Source organism: Lissotriton helveticus, chromosome 7 (assembly GCF_964261635.1).
Source record: "Lissotriton helveticus chromosome 7, aLisHel1.1, whole genome shotgun sequence".
NCBI classification, from domain to species: domain Eukaryota; kingdom Metazoa; phylum Chordata; class Amphibia; order Caudata; family Salamandridae; genus Lissotriton; species Lissotriton helveticus.
This window is the reverse complement of record NC_136068.1, coordinates 1,252,870,012-1,252,889,806: the sequence shown is the minus strand read 5'-3', so window position 1 is coordinate 1,252,889,806 and position 19,795 is coordinate 1,252,870,012. Positions and strand designations below refer to the sequence as shown.

Here is a 19,795-nt window from a genome sequence, read left to right as displayed (position 1 = left end):
AAACTTCTCGATGGCTGGTCACCTAAATACATTTATTTCCTGTTGGAGTGGGACAGAGACCCTAAGGATGACGATTACTCCGTTAATGAACGAACTACTGATTATGCTCCCTAGGTACCTCTCAGAAGACGTTTTAGCAAAAATAGACACCATCTTCATTAAACTTCTGTGACAAGACAAAAAAACTCACTCACGAAAGGTAATAGTGGAATACACCTCTCTAACTTTAGAAACAACTTGATGGTATTTTTATTCCAACAGGGCACCAACTGGTTTCTTGAGGATGCAGACTGCACACCTATCCTGGTAAACATAAGAAAAATGTATCCTAAACAACAAACCCATCTGTGCATATCTGACAATGTATAATCCTCAAACCTCTTACTCCAAATACATTTTGGATAATACTAAGAGAGCCATTCTCAGGGTGTACTACCTTTCGAAGATACAGATCTGTAACTCTAATCCGGAATGCATTTGGCTACATCCCAAAATCAAACTTGATGGTCAACCTATACTATGGTCTGATTGGTCAGAAAAAGGAATAAATCTGATCAAGGACATGTTAGAGAATGACTACCACCTCCCCTTCTCCAACATGCAGTCCTGCTTCGGACTAGAGAACCTAGATTTCTCTAAATTCTTGCGACAGAGTCAGGATATCGAAATGCCCAGCACTTAAAAATAACTCCTCACTTCCACTCTCATCAATTACCTGAATAAAGCAGGACAGAGTATCCAAGGTGTAGAAGTTACTCCTACCCAAATCTCAAATACAAAACCCAAAATGAACAGAAATGGGAGACGTATCTCACTAAAAGTAACATAACACCCAATTTGGACCGCATAAATAGCTCCAATTTCTCGCATCAGCTATCTCCAATGCTCTCCCAAACTAAGTACTTGATCATCCATAGATGCTACTGGACCCAAGAAAAACTCCATAAAGTTGACCTCACACAAGACTCCATATGCTGGAACCTTAATAAACAAAAGGGCGCCTTAGCACATATGCTCTTCGACTTCCCCATCCTCCGAACTTATTGGAACTCTATATTAGCTTTCAATCGAAAAGATTTTACATCTCTCTCCAAGACGTGAATTTACTTATATTCTTCCTAGCCTGTTCGCTCCTCAAATAAAAAATGAAGCAGGCAGACTTCCTAGCATACTCACTAACTGGAAGAACTTTGACATAGTCTCCTTCCACATGTAGCGCAAGTGGCTCATTTTTCTAAGAGTAGCAGAAAACATCTCTTTACATTGCTCCCACTGGCACCCATCTTAAAAAGGCCAATATGGAATTCATCAGATGTCTCTATAAGCCACTTCGAACCTCGATAATTGCATATCTACAGATGTCTGCCCCATCTAACCTCACAAAAATACAGCCACACTGGCATCACCTTTACAAGCCCCACTAACCATTATTAATTAATCCTACCTTCTGACCAGCATCTGACACTCGTGCAATACTAGCATCTACTCAACTATCAGTCCTAGTATTGACCGTTTATTCTGTTGTACACACAGATACCATTATTCTGTTGTGCATATAGATGCCATAAAAATGTTTTCTGAAACGACAGCCATGGAATGTATGCAGTGTTTACTCAATCACTCTTAGTTATAAGGTCTGACTATATTAATCCATGCTGACCTAGAAGACTTCTGTATATGTACCATTACTGACATATCCGTTATGCGTATCTTCTACCTCCCCCCCTGCCTTCTGCACCCACTCTGATGGTGCCTTCTTGAATGGTTTATTTAGAAATGTTATTATGAAAGGCAAGCACCATCTTTGCTTTAATGGCTTTGGCAAACTGTCCCTCCGTTTGTATTCTTATGCAAAACTCAATAACAAACAATTGAAATACAAAAAAAAAAAAAATACGGCTGACCATAGTTAATGTAGCTTCAGTTTAAAATAGCTCATAGTTGGAACGCATTTTCTGTCTGCTGTGTATTTTCCTCTCTCTTTTAACACCTTAACCGCTGCCTTTATTTTCGCAGCAGTGCAGCGGTTTTAGTAAGTGGGCGGGGCCACGTCAGCCGCTCGCAGCACCAGCGAGGTAGTGCTCGGCCAACGGCAGCATGGAAGGGGTTAAGGAGCCGAGCTGCGCCAGTCAATGTTTATTCAAATGCAACATATTGTTTTGGTTTCTATGTGAATGTTTAATTGTGTATGTTACTTTGAAAGCAGAATAATGAGCCCAGTACCTCTAAGTCAGAATGTTCTGCCCGAATTGAATCATTGTGATGCACATATTTGGTTGAAGCTCCTGCGGCATAGATTCAATTGTGTGATCGACAAATACTATATTAATGCAACATGTTCAATCCTAATTGGTTCTTTTTATGGGAATCATAGGGATTAAAACTTAATGTAGTAGATATGATATAACTATGTTAGAGTTAAAAGAGTTAGTTCAGATGCCCTTTCCACTCCCCTTGGAGGAGGTACTTTCTTTGTCCTTTCCCGAAAGAGCTAGACTCCTGGCAGGATTCCTTTCTCAATCGCTGTACAAGTTACTTACCTTCGGTAACAATGCTTCTAATAGAGACTATTCTAGCCGCAGATTCCTTAATGCAGAATTATCCCCAGGCGTGAGACCGGATACGGAAAACTTTTCTTTTCCCAGCATCTCTGAGCGCCGGGGGCGATACCGCGTGACTCCGCTCTGACGTTCGCGGGCGCGAAGTCAACGAGGTCACAAGTCCCACCCCTGCGCGCTAACATCAGTTTTCTTCTGAGAACTTTTCAGTGTCACAACGCGGAGCCATCACAAACAAAACTGAGAGAATATGGGAAAAGTGTGCGAAACAGTAGAAAAACAGTAAGGAAAGAAGCGAATGGAGGGGAAACAGCCCATTCAGAAAAGTGCCAGGCACCATGGCAACGAAAGTCATAGAAGGGAAGAGCAGTCACAGCCACTTCAAAGCAACCTTGCAACAAATACAACATTCTCCCTGGAGACAGGAAAAGCATATGAAAAACTGGTCATACTACTTCCACAATTGACTACACCCTAGTGACTAATTTTTTCAATATATAAAAACCTACCGTCTAGGAGACAGTGACCACTGGCCGCAGGAAATCTCACGTTATGCCACACCGGACAAATCGATTCCAAACCCAGCTGGAATGCATGCATGCTACTCAATAAATCTTAAAAGAATTTAGTTGTCAATTGCAAACTCCAGGGAAGTACTCATGGAAGCAGAACAACAATTAAATGAGCTTAATCAAACTACGGAAAATGACATTCATATCTGGGAAACTTTTACGGCCACATTTTCGAATTCCTACTCATCTGTAGTCCGGCACACTGTGCCTAACGATCAAACCTTAGCAGGGATGGCCACAAGTGCGCAAAGGGCGGCCCTGAAAAGCATTTAAACAACTATAAATAAAACACTAAGGTCACTGAGGGAATGACCGGGGGACACGGCTCCAAACCAACAGCTCCGCGAGAAAAAGGCCGAGCTCAAGAAACTGAAATGGGACATAAGAAAATCACAAGAAAACAAACTTTGGGCTAAACTCCATCATGACTCCAAAGGGAACAACGGTGCACGATTATGGGCAACAACACACAAACATTTTACAACGGCACATGGTGGTCTAACATCATACATAACAGAAAACAACTGGACATCCTTCTTAGAACACTACTTTAATCAACAGCTTCGTGGATCAAACACTAGCATGGACAAACAACCCGTATTTCCATCTCATACCACGACGACAGGCAAGGCAAGAACTTTTGTGATCGATGCTGACCAGATCAGAGAGCAAATGCGTAAAGGGAGAAAAGACGGTGCACCTGGGCCGAACGGGATCCCAACAGCTCTTTTCAAGCAAGACCCAGAATATTGGTTAGAATCCCTAGCTCCCATCTTCTGCACAGTGAGGCAAACTGGGTGTATGCCCGCATCATGGAAGGGTTCCATTATATCACCAATCTATAAGGTGGGGGACAAAACACTACCAAAAAACTACCGTCTAATTGCACTACTGTATGTAGAAGCAAAGTATTATGCAGGGAACTTACTAATCGAATTACGGGAATGGGCAACAGAGCAAAATATTATCCCCCCCAGCCAAACAGGGTTCTGTAGAGACACTGGAACAACTACAACCCTCTTAGCTACGTCACTACTCATCGATAAAGCGATTTTTAGCAAACGTACTCTTCACTTTTGCTTTGTGGATTTTAAGGCGGCGTTCGTCAACGTTAACCGAGCTAATCTTTGGATGAAGTTAAACCACTGGGGGATTCCTTCGTCCCTCTTGAACCCTCCAATAGAATTACATTCCAATACGTGGGTAAAGGTCAAGCTCGGCAACGGTTCTCATCTGTCGAGGTGCATTCAAACAACCAAAGGCCTTAAACAAGGGTGCGTTCTTGCACCCTTTCTCTTCAACCTTTACACTGCGGATCTGACAACAGCACTTGCTGCTTGCAATGCGCATACTCCCCTAAAAGGAGGAAAAAACACTTCCAGTATGTCTTATGCGGACGATGTTGTTCTAACCAGTCATACTCAAGTTGGTCTACAACGGCTACTCAACATACTTCATAGATATGCCGACGAGAATTATCTGAAAGTCAACATCGAAAAAACGAAGACTCTGACAATAAATGGGAAACTGTCCCATTCCTGGTCACTAGGTAAAATTGCACTCACCAACTATGAGGTGTATAAATACCTAGGAGTTATGATCGACAAGGGGGGTCACTTCACAAATCAGCTCAAAGCCCTTAAAAGGAAGGGAATGCCGGTTGCGATCACGCTAAGACAACTTAAAACAAAACTTACTGGTCCAACATTCGCTCCACTTCTTCGCGTTGCGGAAGCAATAATTCCATCATCAATTACATATGGCAGTGAGGTTTTAAGAGGCAGGGATGCTCGATTACTGGACACCATTTTGACAAAAGCATATAGAGTAATGTTAAATTTACCTCCTTATGTGTCGCCAGCACAGATTCGGCTCGAGCTTGGTCTAACGAAGCAACTCCTCGCAAGGCGAGGCTCATACATCAAGTGCTGGCACAAAATTAAGAACTCCGCCGCAAACGCATTGAAACACCAGTTCTGGCAGGAACTGTGCAGCACACCTACCTCACTGGCCAAAGCTTACTTGGAGGAATCGCTCGTCATAACGGGATTGGCAACCTATGGGAAATCCCAACAACGCATTTGCACTTTAAACGCATCACTAATAAGGTTGTTAAGAAACTCTCCCTTATAGAAGACAAAGCAGCATTTGCACACAGGAGCCACGCATGGATGACTTTATCCAAATATAAATCATATGGATCACAGGCATACTTTGTATTAGGGTATTCAAGGAAGTCTAAAGAAGCCTTTTTAAAGCATAGGCTAGGAATCCTGCCAGCCATACCACATCTTCCACCATGGCTAAGAAAGATCTACGGGAACTTATGCCGGCTATGTGGGACTGGAAAGGAAGACATTGAACAAATAATATGCTCCTGTGTCACGCTTAACAAGGAAAGGGTTGACCTGTTAAAAACTAACTTTAACGAAAGAGGCATTCGCACACGGAGACAAGCAGTACTTGCATGCTTCAATCCACTGGAACCACAACTGAATAGGAAGCTTGTCAAGTTTTTAGTTCTAGTAGCATCCAAGCAAAAGATGCTTGTTACTACAACTAGCGTATAATTCCTCACAGGCCGCCAGCAAAAAGACTCTGAACATTCTGCACTTTTTACTTACGCACGTATGCACGGATACCTCAAAACCTTTTTAACAGAGCATTGATTGAAAAGCCTTATCTAAACGTTTTATCTGAATGTATTTTGTAATGGTTTTAATTAATCAAAAACAATAAATTTTACTTACTGACTATATGAAAAACTGTGAAGCAAACGGAGAAGACTGCAACCACAGTACATTAACAGTGAAAGACAGAAGAGTAATGACAATTCACTCCAAGACAACACCATCAGGGAAAGTTGCGTCCTCTGAAAGAAGCCAAAGCTAAGGCCCAGCCAAAGACCCCAACTCAGAGGACTGCACATGGGTCAGAGACTCCAAACAAGAAAAAAGGAGGGGGAAATATGAGAAGGCCCCACCCTGGAAGCACCAGAGGGTAGGGATGCCGGAGCACCCATCAACCTATCAGTCACGTACCAGAAGGGTGGGATGGATACAACCCCACCAAACAAGCATCCGCCAAGGAGGAGGGAAAGAAGCACTCGCAGAAGACCAAGCACCCAGAGGCAGGTGAGTGTGGAAAAGCAAGCAAAGGGCTCTCGCAGAACGGGGAGGAAGGGTGGGTCATGAAGGAATCTGCGGCTAGAATCGTCTCTACCAGAGACATCGTTACCGAAGGTAAGGGACTTGTACATCTGATAGAGACTACTAGCCGCAGATTCCTTAAAGTAGAATAAATACCCTAGCCATACCCACGGGTAAGGAGGGTCTGCGAGAGGAACCCCATCTGCCTGGACATAACAGAGAGTACCATAGGGGACGAATCCGATGGACAGGGCGAGGAGCCCTGTCTCCCCAGGCAAGGGGAAACCACTATAGTCAGAACACAACCGATCCTAAGGTGGATGCAGAAAGAAGAAGAAGAAAAAGAAGCCCATTCACACTCCGCAGAGGAAGAAGGGCAAGGCAAGTGGAGGCCGAAGCACCCCACGCCTACATCAGGAAACAAAAACCTCCATCCAGGGCCAAGGCCAGGAAGAGGAAGAATATTAACCTAGAGACCCCCAAGGAGATGAGGCAAAAGGCAGGCAAGTATCCCCCTTCCCCCCCACCCGGGAACAAATCCTGCGAAGAGGGCAGCTGGTTTCGCCACAGATAAAAATCAAGAGACCAGACAGAACAGCGCCTACGGCATTAAGCAGGCAGCGGCAGAAAGACCAGCCAGAGGACACCCAGGAAGACCGGACAGGGTGCGCCTGAAAGTGCGAGGAAGAGAAATCCATCCCCGCCCCCAAGATACAGCGCTAGAAGGCAAGAAAGGCCCCGGACACTCTCCAGAAAAGGGCCTGCACACACAACACAAAAAGACGTGGAACCAGAGCCATGACACCAGGCCGCAGATGGCCGGGCAGACCAGGGAACCCTCTTAGGAAATAACTTCTGTAGCAGAGGACAACAGAAAGAACCGCGGGAAAAAAAAGCCCAGCAGAAGACTTGTCAAGCAGCCAAGAGCAAACAACAGAAGGCCTAATCTCAGGGCCCAACTGGTGCAGATAAACCAAGCAAAAAGACGCAGCAAAAAGGGCCGTCCAGCAGCCAACAGAGCCAAAGTCCCAATAAAAAAGGACTCGTAAGCAAATGAAACACACAGATCACACAACAGGGGCGACCCGCCCTAACGAAAGAACAGCGCCCAAGAACCAGATCAACCTACAGATCACTGACGGGGAGGAGGAGAAGGCTGAAGTCCCACCAAGAACCTCTGGATGGCCCAGTCAGCCGGCACGTGGAACAGAAGAGTGCCATCAAAGGGAAGATCCACCAGCCGTTCCCGAACATTTTCCGGGTACACGCTGTCCCGGAGCCAAGCATGGCGGCGAAGGACAACCGAAGACGCCATGGCACGACTATGCACCTCCGAGATGTCAAGAGCGGAGCAAAGAATAAACGCCACCAGCTCCTGGCCATTTAGTGCGTGGTGCCGAAAGTCAACACCAGCACCATCCTTAGAAGCTGTAGATCCAAGGGACTCCGCCGAGTCCCACAAGCAAGAGGTGGCCCTTGCCAACACACAAGGTGTTAAGGACCCGCAGAGCCGCACTGGTCGAGGCCCAACATATTGCGCCCCCAAGAATCCAGCCAACGAGCCTCCCGTGATGATGGAGACAATAGCGACGGCAGGGAGGGAAAGGCGGTCCACAAAAGGGGCCCACTGGCAGAGGGGTGAAGGGAAAGGCACACCGGGTCACACGGCCCTGGAAGGTGCCGGTGCGGAAGGTGTTGGGGTACCGGATCCCAGTGGCAGGGCGCCCCCAAGCTCCCTTCAGAGAAGAACAGAGCAAACCTTCAAAAGGAAGAAGCAGCTCCCTCCCACCAGAGCCCTGGTGAAGAACCTCCAAAAGATGAACCGCTCGGAAATGAGCAGGATTCCCACAGCCGTGGAAACAACGCAAGCGAAGGCCGCACCCACCTCCATGGGGCCTCGCGGTGGGGAAAGAAGCTCCTCTTTCGGCGACGGCTGCAAGCTAAGGTGGCCATCCCCTAGGCCAATCGGAGTGGGGAAAGGCCAGGTCCAGAAGGGAGAAAGTGGCACTGAGGAATGAGGGACCTGTGGTTCTTCTGGTGTAAAAAAACCACGGTGACAGTGAGAAGCCGGCCTTGGATGACGCTGGGGAAAAAGCCATGACACTGTGGCCCATCTCCGGCGAGGACAACACCAGCAAGCACCCAACCTCCGGGGAAGAGGGGACGTCCGAAGACGAATCCACGACCTGACGCCTGTCCGGTGCCGTAGAATCTGCAACCTGGAGCAGGGCGCCATCGAGTGTCACCGGAGACGCCCAACAGGCCTCGCCACATCACACAGCGCCGGAGACCGGGGTAGGACCTGGAGCCGAGGTGGCTAAGGGACGGCGCCAGCTCGACCTCCAACGAGGCAACCGCCTGCGTGGAGGGACGAGGAGCACCCAGGGGGTGGGAAGGAGCCCCCCGCCAGCCTCGACTCATAAGTGGGCGAGGGGGGCGCCAAGACACTCGACCTCCGGCGTGGCAAACGCCTGCGCGGAGAGACGAGTAGGACACGGGGAATGACAGTGAGACCCCCCCCCAGCCTCGACCCACAAGGGGACGTGAGGTGTCCGTCGACCACTGTGGCGCAGTCAAGGACGACTCTACCTCTCACGAGGCAGCCACTTGGGCCGAGGAACGATAGGGGCCCGGGGAGGGACGAGGGGTTCCCCGCCAGCCTCGGCCCATGACAGGACGAGAGGGGGTCCGCCGACCTCTGTGGTGCCACCAGGGCCCGCAGCTGCCGGCGCCGTAGCGGCGTCACCTCGGCCTTAGACAGGATCACCTTGTCAAAGTGCCAAGAGGGGCTCGGGGATGCGACCCGTGCCCCGGCAACCTCCTGTAACACCACAGGGACTCCCGTATGAGTTTGCGGCGAAGTTGGGGCACCGTGGTCCGAAGGCAGGACCCCCGAAGGGCCGCACCCCAACGGCACCACATCCTCCAAGCCTAGAGCCGTACCAGTCGGCGCCGGAGACGACGCTGAAGGCTCCGCACTGCGCAAGGGATCCGCTGACGTCCCAGGAGGGAAAGGAGGAGGAGGAGGAGGAGGAGGAGGAGCCAGTGAGGCCTGCAAAGCCACCACATATGCCTCCATCTGGGCTCTCGATGCCCCCTCACCTGGAAACGGTGGATAGGGGGACGACACACGGGGCCACATCAACTGCGGAGTGCCCATGTCCCAACAGGCCGGAAACCAGCCCTTGGGGACAAACTGCGACACTTACCAACCGGGGAGTGACGCTTTTGGGGCACAGGAGAGGGATGAGGGCGATGGTGATGACAACTACTTCGAAAACCTTCTGCAGAAGCTGATCGAGGTGATGAAGCCGACCTGGAGATAAGAACCAAGAGAAGCTTCATCCGGTTTTCCCACCGCAACTTCGGCTTCAACCGTTGGCACGCCTCGAGTCAGTGGAGCCGTGATCTTCCCCCAAACACCACATGCAAATGAGGTGAGGGTCTGTCGCCAACATCAGGCATCCACAAGACGAACATGTTTTAAAGCCCGAAGGCATCCGCACACTGTTCGCACAAGTCACTACGCAATAGCAAAGGGAAAGGCCCAAACAGGCCCAGAGCACAAACACTATCCGCGTTGCACGCGGAAAAGGAAAAACCGGATGTCAGCGCGCCAGGGTGGGGTTTATGTGACCTCGCTGACTTCACGCCTGCGGACGTCAGGGCGGAGTCACGCGGGACCGCCCACCGGCGTGCAGAGATGCTGGGAAAAGAAAAGTGTTCCTGATCCAGTCTCACGCCTGGGGATAATTCTACATTGAGAAATCTGCGGCTAGTAGTCTCTATCAGATTGACAATCTTCATTTGTTTCTGCCTTTATAGGCTTTACTCACCAACACCTTCTGCCTGACCCCTCCCTAAATTTCAGATTTCCTTAGCTTAGCACATTAGGGAACTTGTCTTCAAAGTAAAAGATCCGGCTTTGATTTACTTTATGATAACTTTAAAAGTTTGTCTTTGTATTTGTGAATTTAAATTGATGTAAATCACATTGACTAATGCATTTATGAATTGATTACTGATTTTCAACTTATTTGAATTTGTAATTTTACTAATCTCCTATTAAACCTTCATGGTTTGCAAATCTACCACTCTCATTTTTGTGTGGCCAAAAGTGCTTTACTGTATATAATTGTATATGATTTGTTGGTTAATGTCTCAGTCTGACACTGAAAGCACTTCTGCTTGAATATAGCTTGAACTTAAGTTTTCACAGGAATCTGCATGATGCAACTTTACTGCAACCGATCTAATTTCTCACTAAACCGATGGCAAGTTTTTGAAGTTTGAGTTACATAGCTCTGCTCGTGTGAATAATACTTATTACTGGGATTGCTGGCACCAGCTAAATAAAGTTGGTCATTCTGTGCTGAAACGGTTGGTTTTCATATGCTAGGGGGCCTCACCACCAAGCTCTTCCTCTTTAGTCGTGAACAAGATGAGATGGGTGTCTTTCTTTTTGGTGCATGTTTCTTCCAGGCCTCCTTTCCCAATCCTCCCTCCCCATCCTTTAGTAGAAGTTGCCTGAGGACTTTCCCCCTCAGAACATCTACTTTTGGCTCCCTTATGGTTGAGACTTCATATGGCAAACTCATTCAATCACCAAGTAGAACCTTAGGCAGTTTACTATCAGACCAAAAGGTTTTATTTCAGAAATCTTCACTTACCTTTATCACCATTTACTAAATCGCTAATTTGCTAACAAACTATAGAAACTGCAGGTCATAAAATGAAAATACATTTTATACAAATTAAGAGTCAAGCAGCATGTTTATTTTACCACAATACATTTATTTGAAAAAAGTGTTGAATATTTAACATCGGAATTACAGTGGAAAAGAGAACACGTTTTTCCCTCTCATAGATGAAGTAGCTAACAGCCAACGAATACACATCAATTAATTTTATATTGGTTTATACAATGTAATATCAAGTTATTCTTTTTAATACCCAATACTGAAAACTCGGCAACATATTGTGCAAACCACGGGTTTAAGAACTGCGCGTATAGATTTAAATGTCTTGACGGAAACCGATGCAGGACCTCAATTTCTCTCTCTCAACAGCATTTACGCTAATTTAACACATTTCTCTGACCTGAGATATTAGACATTAGTGTTGAAATGCATTTTGTGAGGGAGAGAAAAAAAACACAGTGGACCTCATGTTTTTCTAAGCCACTATATATTTCTTTCACCTCATTTTAAGAAGATATTCAGCTGGGGTATTCTTGAGGATTTCTTTCCGCGTCACAGCTCCATTCTATGAGGCAAAATTTAAGGCAGAGACAAATTAGATAATGCATACAAAAGGTTTTACATTCATATTACCATAATGAAACAAACTGTGCTACATATATGTCCCGGTTATATTTGAATATATAAAAATAAGATCGAATGGCCTATCAATGGTATATCTTCAAAAGACTGAGAAATCTCTAAATAGATCATTAAACGACAAAAACTGTTTCTATGCCATTATCTCCATAAAAAGTTGCATCTTTAGTTAATTAGGCAGCAAGTGGGTAAATTGATGAGAACTGCCATGTGAACATTTATAACTTTGCAATTTCCACAACAGAAAAATATTTAGTTATTGTATTGGTAACGGCCCCAGCCATCTGTCCTACAATTGTTAATGTTTAGAAGGTATATTCCCTAATAAGGCAAAGTGATCAGATGTGTTTTACAGGCTTGCATTTATAGGGGTGTTTAATGCATGAAACAAAAAAAAGTAATGCCAGCCTGTGCATCACCATCATGTACAGTTGAAAGAAAGTTGCATTCAGTTAACAAAATAAACAATTTTCACCAAGTAAACAAAATAATTTTCAATATATGTATACATACAACAATCTTATAATACAAATAACATAATGCAAACATGGATGTCGGTAGAGAAAGGAGTACCTGGCATGAGTACCTGCTTAGTTTGACTGAATCCTTGATTTTTAATTTGCCTTTTCATGGGCTGCTCACAACACCAACGCTGTGTGAGGTATGGTAGACAGCTGCAATAATTCATAAGCCCTACACTTCCATCAATCCAATGCTACTGGCTCTCGAGTTATAGAACACACTGCATTAGAATTCAAGGCAATAAAAATACTAGAAACATCCTTGACAAATCAATACTAACAGTTGAAATAAAGCAAAATAGCCCAGAATGTTACCCAGAAGCATTAATTTTTATGAAGTGGTCTCTATAATGCCAAAAGAAGACTATACATTCAAAACAGTTACCATTATGAGAGAAACAATAGAATAGATGCTGCAGTTTGCATGTCTCAGGTGAGGTTGCATGTATCAGGTCACAATGAAAGCTCAATAAATTTTTTAAAGAGGCACGCTAAGTGGGGTCAAGTCTGCTACAACAGAGCGGAGACAAAATGTACCTCAAAATGCTTTTGCAGGACTACACTGTATTTCTTCATAGGATGCTTTAGTACGTTTTCTTGATCCGCTTACTTCCATCTTCATCCGTGCATACTTACACTGCACTGTCAACCAGTAACAAAAGCTCTAAACAATGAAAGAAATACACTTACCTCCATCTGATCTGAGGTCATATCAGATCAGTTTTAATTGGACTGAGTTTCACCTTCAGATTTAATGTCTTCACTGGTTCCATTGACCTCGTTGATAGTCCCACACTCCATTGGCTCGTTATTTGCAATTTCTCTCAATTTTTCTTCAGTGGAAGGTTTTCGCTTTCTCTTTTTTTCGTCCGAATATCTCCTTTCTGCAATAAAGGAAAGTACCACTGTTAGCCATCAATTTTAATACTCCTTCATTTTTTATTGAAGAAGTCACTTTGTTCTCATTTTAACTGCCTCTTGTTTCTAATTCTGATAGTTTACAGTCCTTTCTGAATCCATTCTGGTATTTCCCTTAGTTCCGAGTAACTGCCGCCTTTTCCTGAATGCCTCCACCTGTCTCATTGTTAGTGTTGCTTCTTCTCAGCATCAGTCTCTCATAGTATTCCGTATATTTTGTAGTTTCAGATTCTCATTCAGCCCATTTTCTTCATATTGCTTCTCTCTCCTCCTTATTCTGAATCCCCCAGTCTCTTGTTCATCATAAATGCCTACCAGTCTGTTTCATTCGGGCAGACTTCCTTTTTAACCGATTTTCTTAATATCGAGCCAATTTTCCTGCGGTTTTCGATTGTGAATGCCTAGTCTTTTTTTAAATCCGGCTGCCTCTACCATTCTTTCAGAACGTTTCAATAATAACCATCTCCATCATTCAAGCGTCCTAATTTTTTGGTTTCTAAATGCCTATCCTCCTTACCTTTAATTTTTACTGCTTCTGACCTCTTAGATTGCTCCGGAACACTCATTCTGACTGCATTAGGATGTTTCCACTTGGGCTTGCATCCAGTCACTCCCAATAGGACTGCAGTCTATATTTCAAATTCAGGGAATAATTGTTTTCGTATTTGGATTATCTTATATTTCTTTCCTCTAGTCTCTCATGCTGATTGCGTTCTATCCATGTAATTTGGTTGTTCGCCCTTTAAAAAAAATCTTAGTGTGATTATTTTCTCATATCATTCCAATAACTTCCTGTATTTCAATAAGAATGGATTTTCCCTTCTTTTGAATGGCATTTGTTATTTTCAATGCATTTGCATTTTTTCCACTTTCTTAATGGTTACCTGTTTAGCATTCCAGTTTTTTTAGCCTCTTGTTCTGAAGGCTCCTCTGTGTAAATCGCTTTTCCTTTAGAAGTAACTCCTGCCCCGACCTTTCACCGTGTACTCTGCGTCATGCAATCTCTCTCCTATTGGGTCCTTTTTTTACTTGCTTACTTACTGCAACTGCCTCTCTCGCTTCAATTACCTTCCTTCTGATTGCATCCCAGCTTCATTTAAATGCTCTGTAACTCGGATTGAATTGCGGTTCTCTATTTCAAACTGCTCCTCTGGTGTACTCATTTAGATTGGACTATTAGCATATATGTATAGATTACTTCCCATCACCACCAGGCTACGTCGCCAATCATACCCTGCTAGTGAGTGCACCTCACATCTTATACTGCAAATCTACTATTTCATTCCAATTGTTTCAGTCAAGCTTTCTCCCCTCCCTGTTATTCTGAACAACCCCCCGCCCATTCAGAATGCCTTGCCTCTAATTTTGAAGGACTATTTCCTTTCATGTCTCTCTATCGGATTGTTTATCTTTCATGCTGAAACTCTAGTATGTTACTTACATTTTTAATGAATACCCCTTTCTTTACGTTTGCCTCATGCGCGAATATAACAAGCAATATGCCACTAGATCAAACTACTAAAAAAGATTTAGTAAAGGAACAAGATTTTCATCATTCACTATTAAAAGCATCTAATGGTAGTCTCTCCAATTGCTACAACTAATGTATGGTCTCGGATAGCCTTATGTCGCCATCAGACAAAGCCACCTAATATCTTCTTGTTTATCCACATTATGGCGACATTGTACATGACTGCACATGTAGGTTTTAATTTATTTGTTGTCATAGAGCCTTGTTTCCTGTGTGCTTGATGCTCATAGTACTAGGTCAGTGTATAACGATAACTCCCTGTACCAAACCACTTTTTAAAACTAATGTAGGCTTGGGTCAGACGAATTGTCAGCTAGTGAGATGCTACTCCTTTAGAGGAGATTTGCAGCAGGTTGAGGGGATTGGGGTTAAAAGATAATAGAGCCAATGGCACCTAAGAGAAAATCTTTATACCAGGCTACTCCAACAAGTAGCAAACCTGCCTGATGCACTGCGGTGAGTGCTGCTGGTAATTTTTCACAGGGTGGGCACGAATGTAACCTAGACCGAAATGTTCACAATTAAACATTGCTAGCTTTGTTAGATGTAAATTGAGCAGAAGTAGCTCTTATTACAGAAAAGGATGGAGATCCCGGGATTATATACCATCTACTCAAATAACCACAAAACGGATTCCAAGATACAGTATTTTCATCACATAAGTTTATTGTTGATGTTGGTCTAGGAGGCCGTGATTGCTTCAATAAGAATGTGGCATCATGCATCACTGTATATCAGGCAGTCAATTTTAACAGCAAAGAATGGAGTTTACATGCAGAATTATAGATGGGTAACTGAGTTATGTCCCACTACTGCTGCTGTGCTTTCAGTCAAAGCAGATAACCTGTGTGGCCGATTCTCAGAGCCCTCTCAGACTCGCTAGGAAGACCTTTAGGACCTTTCAACAGTGGGTAACGAGTTTTTTTTTTTATCAATTGTTGCTACATAGCAGTAAATTACCGGATTTAAAATCTGGTCTAAATAATACACTATCCGAGCAAGTAATGCATTACAGAATTAGAAATGGCCAGAATACGAAGATAATAGTGCATAGAAGAATAGACAGAGCACATTATAAATGGAGAGGTGAGGGTTAAAAGACGTGATGACTTAAAAGGAGGTTCCTAAGGGGAAAATAAATGCATTAACAATCGAGTTTAACAGATTTAGGTGGGTTCTACAACAGAAGTTTAAAGATTAACCCTACAAAAGTACAGGCTCAATTTAAAACAGGCTATGAAAAAAGTACACAAAAACACCACGGCCAATTAAATGTATTGCTTACTTAAATTTTAAAGGTTTAAATTAAAACCAGTGACTTTTTAGATAAAGATTTTATGAAAGGAAAAACACGGCTGACGGACTTTTTACCTAGCGAATTAAAGCAAACATCAACCGATAACTATTGGAAAATAATTATGGATGAAAACAGAAAAAGGTGTCAAGGATTAGGCCCTAAAGTTCCAAGATATTCTGTTTCTATTATCAAAAGATGTATTTGGATCAGATGATGTCAAGGGAAACCGGGAGGTGTGCAAACAAGACAGTCTTTCAATTGTAGAGAATCAGAGCACATGGTTAGGACGAACTAAAGCGAAAGAAGAGGAAGATAGAGACATTAAGAAGGGGAAGCTCTCACGTGCCAGAATGTTTTTAAACAAATGTAGGTTTTCTTATCCCATCATGAATCGCTCGGTTATGAAGCAGACATTACAGTGAATCTGAATTTGCGATAAAACCCTGCATTCTGTTCCTTATACTACCCACAGCCTTACTAAAGGCAGATGCATGGATGTGGTAAAGGTAAGTATACTTGTAAAGCGCACTGTTACTCCATCTCGGAGTGTCCTGGCGCTATATACCGCTGAGGAACCCGTCCTGGCTTTCCCTGTGAGATGGTCCCTCCTGGGCACCTCCAAGGTAAAGCCAGGCATCCCCGGCGTTGATGGGGCCGTAGTGGAGATTAAGCAAGCTATTGCCCAGAGTTGCAGAGTGGGACCCATGGTTAGCAAAGGCACCTCAGCGAGAATTATCGAGTCCGCGGACATTGACCCAAGACCCTGCCGTGTCGGGAATTGAACCCTTGTCCCGGGCCGGAATTGAACACTGGTCCCGGGCCGATCTCTGCTTCAGGGTCTGCCGCTTCTAACCGGTGAGCCACACTTCTCCACTACATCAGGGATCTCATATCTTTTCTGGAGAATTCCTCTCATGACTCAAACCAGTTAGGTTTTAGGAGGAGCTAGCAAAATCTAGTAAAATATGGCAGAAAGTCCAATCTTATCGAATACAAACAAAAATTAAATAAGGGCTGTGGGTATCTCGTAGATACACAAACATCCTATGGCCGTGAGGGAGAAGGTGATGTGGCCAAATTTGTGAAAAGGGTTATGGCAAGCTACAGAGGCCTATTAGTTACAATATGTTTGACCGGCTTTGCTTAAAGTACAGTGTTACCGCACAAGGTACTTCTTTAACCCGTCATTCTTTGAAGTACGGACAGAACCACCTGCAGGTAGAATTTAACACATAAATCTTACATTTGGGACAAACATTCATGTATTCAGAAAATGTATTTTTCATGCTATGGATAAACGTCAATCTTCAACAAGAGGCATTACGCACTGATGGTGGGCATCAGGATTCAAGGTTAGCAGTTCTATAGTTTTAATTGTACAAATGAAGCGAAGTAGTGTCTGTGGGCAACATCACTTTCAGACTGCAAATATCTGGGTATTAGGTTAACCTCCAGGATATTAAAAAAGTTAATGAGCCAAAGCCAAAAGTGAATGTTAAAGGGGATTTGGCCGAATGATGAGGAATGTACATCACCTAGCTAGATGCCCACGTGAACATTACTTGCCTGTAACAATTGGTTTGCAGCTGGTTGTGCTTTGGAACACATACTGTACTATCTAGGGTTAAGTGCAGATGTTGCAAGTTGTTTTTCTTCGAAGAAGAGGTTTCAATGTGACTGGATACCTCCCTCGAAACTCATGTACTAGAAAAGAAAATCCCCTCACCACCCCGGAAACACATTCACCGGGACATAAACCCCACCTTAGCTTGTGGTTTCCCATACAGGTAAGTGCGAGTAGGGCCAGAGATGCAAAACTGTAAAGTTTATTACTAGTAGCTGACAATGTATTAAGTAAAGCAGCAATTGTCAAACTTCCTACTGTGAGATTGCATCAGGGAGGCAGGAGGGCACATCTGAGTCCACTGCATTACAAGTTCCAAACTGTTAATTACAGGCAAGTAACTTTTTCCGTTTACAACATCTAGTGTGCGTAATGCTCATTTAAAAAAAAAAAAAAAAAAAAAAAAAGAGGGGTTGTTCTCACGACAACCTGGTATCGGATAACATATAGTTTACCTGTTAGTGTAGTTTTGTAGCTCGAAGAAGTTTCTGGATACACATACTGTGCATTATTCTGCCATCAAGTGGTGAGCCAAAAAATTGTCCCAAAAGTAAAAGTTACTTGCCTTCGGTAATGATGCATCTGTAATAGACATAGGTTAGCTATAGATTCCTTACCTTAGAATTACCCCCTAACGTCAGGTTGGATCCGGCAAATTTTTACTTAGCAGTACCCCTGCGTGTCGGTCGACTCCGCGTCCGTCGTGGTCACCGGGATGATGTTGTGGTGTCTACTTAGATGCGGCTCCTGCGCGCCGTCAGTTCTTTCTTTTTCTGCGCCAGCCTAACGCAGATCCAGAGAGAGCTACTGCTTGTGTCACTTTTTGACAAAAAAATATCAGTGTTTTGGAAACCTCTTTTTCGAGTGCTCCGACTGCTGGGCCATGAATCCTAAGTCTTTACAGGAGCGGTCCCAAAAGCTCTTGGAGACATGGCGGTTGGCTCTGTGCTGCTCTTGGTCTCGTTCAAGGGAAAGGTCTCGAGACCGGTCGCAGAGCCCCCAAACCTCTTCGCACTCTAAGTCCTTGAAGTCTTTGGGTAAGTTGAAGCCCAAGAAGAGGGTGAAGAAACACCAGGGTAATTCTAAGGTAAGGAATCTATACCCAACTGTTTCTTTCAGATAACTTTTTTCCTTCTCTCTTTAATTTTTGTTGATGGGCATCGTCGGACCTGCATTTGGTCCCCCCTTGTGACGTTGTCATGCTTCCTCCGGAAGCTCCCACCTTTGGTCGCCATCTTCAGATAATTTTTTCCTTAATGCTGGAACCATTAGCTTGCATTATCAGGCAAAGGCACAGGGAAGCTACATTACGCTTATACACAGGCCCGTTAGCATCTCACTATATGCAGATGATATGCTGCTCTTTGTCCGTGAACCGTAGATATATCTAGCGCGTATATTGTGGCAGTATATTAGATTCGGGTACCTCTCAGGGATTAATATCAACTGGAGCAAGTCACTGGTGCTCCCGTTGACAATGTACAGGGACTTACGCTCTGGACTTCCCCCATTGTGTGGTTATCTGACCCTGTCAAGTATTTAGGGGTGTGGGTACATTGGAATCCAGACAGTCATACAGAAGAATTACAGGGTTACAGGCGACAAACTTGAGCAGCAAGTAGACCACTGGTCAAGGATGCCGTTGTCCCTGGTGGACCGTATGGCCTTGATAAAGATGGTTATCTTGCCTCGTTTTTTGTACCTGTTCAGTATCATACTGATAAAACTGACAACTTTTTTTCAAAACTATACGCTCGCTGCTGGTGATACTGATATAGGGTGGAAAACAAGCTTGGGTGAGCCTAAATGTCCTGGCAATGGACTATGACAAAGGCGGATGACATGTATTTATACTATCTCTGTGGGCAAGCGCAATATGCCCATTACTGGCGCAGACGCCATGACTTTATACCGCATGTTGCGGTAGAAGACTGGGATGCGCACCCAATCCTACTCAATGTATATTATCACACACTCAGAGGCACTCCAAAGCAAGACATTAATACACTGGATACTACCATTGCAGCCGGACAGGATATCAGCCGTCTAGCTGTGAAACTTCCGCTGTATATCCAATCACTCCCGCTGGCACATCATGCTGCACTGCCAGTGATGAAAGAGGCGGGCCCCATGGTCACTATGGCATGGGCAGGTGTTGACACTATGCAGGATCTGTTCCCTAACGGCAGTTTCATCACGGATGAAGAAATGGGATATGTCCGAAACAGCTTGCTGCTCTTACTATTCATTTTCAATAGACTAAAGAGGGCAATGCAGGCATATTAC

At 44.4% G+C, this 19,795-nt stretch overlaps 1 protein-coding gene across 3 annotated transcripts in view; it reads right to left on the bottom strand.

Annotated features, from left to right (window-relative positions):
- Window positions 1-19,795, bottom strand: part of LUC7L3 (LUC7 like 3 pre-mRNA splicing factor) — a 381,484-nt gene that overhangs the window by 112,499 nt on the left and 249,190 nt on the right. Inside the window, exons 10-11 of one of the 3 annotated variants that reach the window (XM_078654426.1) lie at window positions 12,830-13,023; window positions 11,053-11,544 (exon numbers count right to left, since the gene is read on the bottom strand). The exons of 1 other annotated variant lie outside the window; for it this stretch is intronic. In XM_078654426.1, coding sequence (XP_078510552.1) covers window positions 12,863-13,023 — 161 coding nt within the window. In that variant the 3' untranslated portion in view covers window positions 11,053-11,544; window positions 12,830-12,862. Of the gene's footprint in view, window positions 1-11,052; window positions 11,545-12,829; window positions 13,024-19,795 lie in introns of those variants that run through there. One more of the 3 variants, XM_078654425.1, reaches the window with a different exon arrangement.